The following is a 5,288-nucleotide window of genomic DNA, read 5'->3' as shown; positions in this document are numbered from 1 at the left end:
TACTCTCTCTTCTCTCTTCTTTCATTCTCTCTCTATCTACACATATTTCCTTTCTTTTCTCTGGAGTCAATCCTCATTTCCCCCTTCTCCTTCTTCTTTAATGATCCACACAAATAATGGAGGAGAAATTGATATACACACAAAAAAAAAAGAGAAAGAAATAGAAATAGAAATAGAGAGAAAAAAAGAGTATAAAGTGTACACACTCAAATACACACACACAGATATATATATATATATGAGTGGTGCTCTACTACAATGTGTCTCTCTCCTTCAGATCACACTCACACACACACACACAATGAGGGAGAGAGAGAAGCAACAACAACAAAAAAAAAAAACAAGAAACAAACAAAACAGAAAAAAAAAAAAAAAAAACAGACATGCTCAACCCACACCAATACAGAGAGAGAAAAAACAAAAAGAAGAAGAAAATCAACAATATTGTGGTGAATAAAACACTAATGAAACAAAACAAGGAACCATACAAGGAAGAAACAACAAATAAGATATATATATATATATATATACTACTCTCGTAGACTAGGGTGTATCAAGAGAGATAGAGTGATAGAGAAAAAAGAGAAATAGAAATGAGGGACTTGCCTGAATTAAGTCGTGTGGTACATTTCCCTTCTTTTTCATTTGATAAAGAACTTTTTTTTTCTCAGAATCAACAACAGCAAAAAATTATAATTCACGCAAATACATACATATATATATATATAAAAACAATATTAATATTATTAATAATATTAACAATAATAATAGTAATAATAATAAATGGTTATGGCTATTACCATTAATAATGTAATGACACCACATTCAAACGACTCAAAGGTGGCATCTCGTACGCGAAAATACAAAGGGAGAAATATATATATATATATATATATATATATATATATATCGCGTGAATTGTTTTCTCTGTTCCGACAAACACACACAGACACTATCTATTTATCCATTTCTTTCTTTTTTTTTTCTTTTCTTTTTTTATGTTTTTCTTTTCAGATCCAGTTTCTTTTTTCTTTCTTTTTTTCAATTTCCTTGAATTAGTTGCATTAGTGCATTCCACTTTGTTTAATTATTATTTCTTTTTTTCTTTCTTTTTACTTTTCTTCTTCCGTGTTAGTTCTATCAGTGGTGTGTGCTTCTCATACATGGCGGGCAAATCAATATACACACAGATACATACAAACAATCAATCAACAAATAGAAGGCACACAAACACACATTACATACATTCACAGGGGGAGAGAGAGAAAAAGAGAAATAAACAAAGAGAGAAAAAATGGGAAGAATGTAAATGTGTGAGAACAGAGGGAAAGAAAGTGAGAGAAAGAGAGAAATAAATAAATAATAAAAAAAAAGGAGAAAAGAACATACCTGAATACCCAAAACTCTCTAACAATGTTTACATATAAGGTACGAACGTCTTATATTTACTATTCAACCGTACAAAAAGAAAAATAATAATAAGAATGAGAAAAAAAAAAAAAATATATATATATATAGATAGATATATGTTCATCCTTCATATTCATTCTCTCTCCATCTCTCAATCTCTCTTTCTTTCTTTTTTAGGCACACACACACAAACACAAACAAATAAACAAACACACTATAAGGTATGTACAAGTAGTTTGGTAAACATTCCTTCCTTGTTATTCTCTATTTTCCTTCTTTTTTTCCTCTTTTTGTTCCTCTTGTGCTCTAAAAGGATCTACAAAGATGTTTTTTTCAAACCGTATGATTTGTGCACAACCTCATTTTACCACTCCTTTCTTTTTCTTTTATTGTTTCTCATACCTTTTTTTTTTTTTTTTTTTTTACCCACTCTCTCTCTTCCTTTTTTCTTTTTTTCTTTCCCCTTCTCTCTCCTTTGCATGTGTCATCTTGATTACAGGGGTTTTTTCTTTTTTTTTTTTGTCTTTTTTTCCACTCCCAAAATGGACCCCCCCATCACAAGAATAACCATAATCATAACAATAGTACCAACAATGACAAGAACCATCCTTATCGCTATTACTATTATCATTACTACTGCTACTACTATTACTACTGCTGTTCCTCCTCACCCTCTTCATCGCGGTACCACTCATCCTTCTCGGGATCATACCACATCTCATTTGTTGGATCGTAGAACTGGCAGCTAGGCGGGTGGAAGTACAAGTTCTCCTTCTCGGAGTAGTAGAACGGTGTTCCCTCCGTCCGCACCCAATCTCCCTTTGGCAACACCACCGGATTCCCATCCTCATCCACATCCTGCTGCTGCTGTTGTTGTTGAGATAAGGCAGAGGGACTCGGGGTTCGATTATCGCCGCCGGGGCCGCCAACCTTCTTTGGTGGGCCCGTGCGGGAACTCACCTCGGAGGCGTCATTTCGTCTCGCCGTTGGGGGGCCGCGGCCGTCTGGCGTGGCGACTTCCAACTTCTTCACATCGCCGGGTTGTTGTGGCGATGTCTTTTGGGCGGCGGTGTAGTTGGCAGCGGCGGCGGCGGGGGCGGGGGCCTTAGCGGCCTCCGGCTTCTTCTGCGCGGGTTGAGCCTGTGGCTCCTTTGCCTTTGAGCTCCTGCAACCCATGATGGTATTGAATGTGTTTGTTTGTTTTGTTTGTTTTCTTTTTCTTTAAGTCTGTCTCTTTTTATTTACTGCGGTATATTTGGCAGAGTTCTCTCACGCTCACGCTCACTCTTGCTCTTTTTTTTTTTCTTTTGTTTTTGTTTTTCTGTTAATACTTGATATTAGAAATGAGAGAAAACAAGAACAAGAGGAAGAAATAGGAATCATATAAGGAAAAAGAAAGAAAGAAAGAAAGAAAAGAAACAGTCATTTCTCAACTTTATTATAATAAAACCTTTTTCGCTCTTATTAGTGTAGTTTTTCTCCATTCTGCTCTGTTTCCCTCCCATGAAGAAGGAAGAAAAAGAGACACGTGTAATTACCACAAACCATATCACACCCTTTTTTTTTTCTGTAAACTCCACACATTTTATATTATCGCCGCCTTCTTCCCTCCATCTACTTACACATCCATCCATCCATCCATCCCATCTCTTTTAAGAAAGCATTTCCTTATCTCTTCTTTGTTTTTTCTTTTTTTCTTCTTTATTCAGCTATATGGGCGCTCTATTTTGCGTTTGACTTTTACAACGTGTTTTCTTCTTCTTCTCTTGTCTGCGGGCTGAGTGCATCTGCGAGAAGACTGTTGTACATTCCAGCACGGAGGGGATCTGTCTGCACTAACTGTGTCACCAACTCCTTCACACAACGAGTGTAAATCCCATCATCAATATTATTATTATTATTATTATTATTATTATTATTATTATTATTATTATTATTCTCATCCCATACATCATTTGGATGTAATGCCGTATATACTTTGCGAGCCAACTCATCTACCATCCTGATCATTGTGATTTCCTTCTTATCGTTATTCTTCTCATCACCGTTATCTACTTTCTTCTTATGGGCGGCAATCAATGCATTCAAAACATACAGCCGCGGCCACGAGGACTCCATTTCACCACTCCCCTGTTCTTCTGCAATGAGTTCCGTACATGCATTTATCAACTGCCCCGTCACATCCACCGGTGTAGATAGATATGAAGAACACATAGAAAGTTTCTGTAGAGATTGGGCGGCCTGTTCAAGGAACTGGGCATAATACCACGCTGATTGATCGAGTGGATCGCAGTATACAGCGGCGATGAGAAGTGAGAGATCTGTGGATATCTGCGACCATGCTTCTTTCATTATAGTGCAATACCCACAATTGGACTCTCCCGCCTCTGTGGAACTATTATTTGTGTGATTAATATTCGTTTTTTCATTATCATTATCATTATGACGCATTTCCCTCGTGCTGCTACCACTATTATTATTATTAGAGTTTTTATTCTCATGAACGACGGTTAAATTATGAAGACGCTGAAGTGCTGTTCTAAATATCACCCCACGCTGGTGCCATGCACTATAGTTTGAAAAGTTCCGTCGCACCATTGCGGTGGTGAAATTTAACTCCTTTAGTTCATCTGAAGTAAATAGTGAAGACTGTTGTTTTTCTTCTTTTTCTTGTGGTTGTTCAACACCTCCAGGCTTCTTCTCTGATGTGTGATTGATAGTTCCCATAATGTCTGTTAACATGATCGAATGGCGTAGAAGTACTTTCTCCATCTGATTTAACTCTTCCAGTACCCATCGACGGTAATTCCACGCATGAAAGTTACGCTCATCTACAGCCAGTAAATTCTCACATTGTTTCTTTTCTTTTAGTAGTGCAGAGACCCAGAAACAAACTTCCTCTGGATACTCCTTTCCACATCTTGATTGACTTTCTCTCTTCTCACTATCTTCTCTTGTGGAGGTGAGAACACCTTCGGCAAGTTGACGAATTTGCATAAACACCCATTTTCGGTGTAGAAACGCGGCGTAGCCTTTGTGATCGCAAAGAATAACAGAGGCACTAAACTTTAATTCCTCTTTAAGCCAATCTATTTTCTTTTTCTCCATTGTCGTTTCTTTTTCTTTTTTTTCTTTTTCCGTTGTTGTTCTTATCGCCACTTGTTCCTCCCGCCCTTCACTCAAGAGACGCAGGAGTACTTCCCGTCTGTAATTATACATGGTGTAGGCATGAGGGGCCTTATGCAGCAGTGCAGAGATTTCCTGCATTAACTCTGCCTTGTGAACAGTCGACTCTCCACGTCGTTGTTGTAATAAACGATTATATTCTTCGGCGAACTGTGAGACTTCTGCGAGACGACAAGAGGCCGTGTGGGCATCCAATTCCTCCCGCACTTTACGCTGATCGTGCATACCTACTAACGAAAAGAAAGAAGGGTAATAGTAATAGCAATATATATATATATGGAATCTATGTATGTATGTATGTATGGTGTGGAACTCTGAGGAGAGAAAAAAAGAAAGAGAGAAAGCAATGTGCACAGGGTATAGTAATAAGGAGAAGAAAAATAAAAATATATAAAAACAAGAACAAAACAAAACAAAAAAAAAAAAAAAAAAAAAAAATAGAACAAGAAAACGTTCAATAAGCTCAGGCTAAAGTGTAAATGTAAGGGAATAGGGAATAGGTAGAGAGAAGAAACGAAAGAAAGAGAAAAAAAGAAAAAAAGGGGTTTTCTTTACCCCACTTTAAAAACAATCCGGCTTTGGTTTGTTTATTTTTCTTTTTTCCTTTTTCTTTCTTCTTCTTCTTGTTGTGCTGAATAATATGCTCTACAAAAGGAAAAAAATTTTTTTAACAGTCAAAAAAAAAAAAAAAA

The 5,288-nt window shown here is 36.8% G+C and overlaps 2 protein-coding genes across 2 annotated transcripts; both read right to left on the bottom strand.

Annotated features, from left to right (window-relative positions):
• Positions 1-2,061: 2,061 nt before the first annotated feature.
• Positions 2,062-2,586, bottom strand: TM35_000083560 (uncharacterized protein; the record flags this gene model as incomplete). The annotated part of the gene is made up of 1 exon (XM_029024221.1): positions 2,062-2,586. One exon carries the CDS (start codon positions 2,584-2,586, stop codon positions 2,062-2,064), a length of 525 nt encoding a protein of 174 aa, XP_028884624.1.
• A 564-nt stretch (positions 2,587-3,150) lies between these two features.
• Positions 3,151-4,821, bottom strand: TM35_000083550 (geranylgeranyl transferase type-2 subunit alpha; the record flags this gene model as incomplete). Its single annotated transcript, XM_029024220.1, has 1 exon — positions 3,151-4,821. The coding sequence occupies one exon, from the start codon at positions 4,819-4,821 to the stop codon at positions 3,151-3,153; it is 1,671 nt and encodes a 556-aa protein (XP_028884623.1).
• Positions 4,822-5,288: the final 467 nt, after the last annotated feature.

Source organism: Trypanosoma theileri (genome assembly GCF_002087225.1).
Source record: "Trypanosoma theileri isolate Edinburgh chromosome Unknown TM35_Tth_8_V1, whole genome shotgun sequence".
Lineage (NCBI taxonomy): Eukaryota > Euglenozoa > Kinetoplastea > Trypanosomatida > Trypanosomatidae > Trypanosoma > Trypanosoma theileri.
Note: the sequence above shows the minus strand (reverse complement) of the source record. Positions and strands in the feature narration are given on the sequence as shown.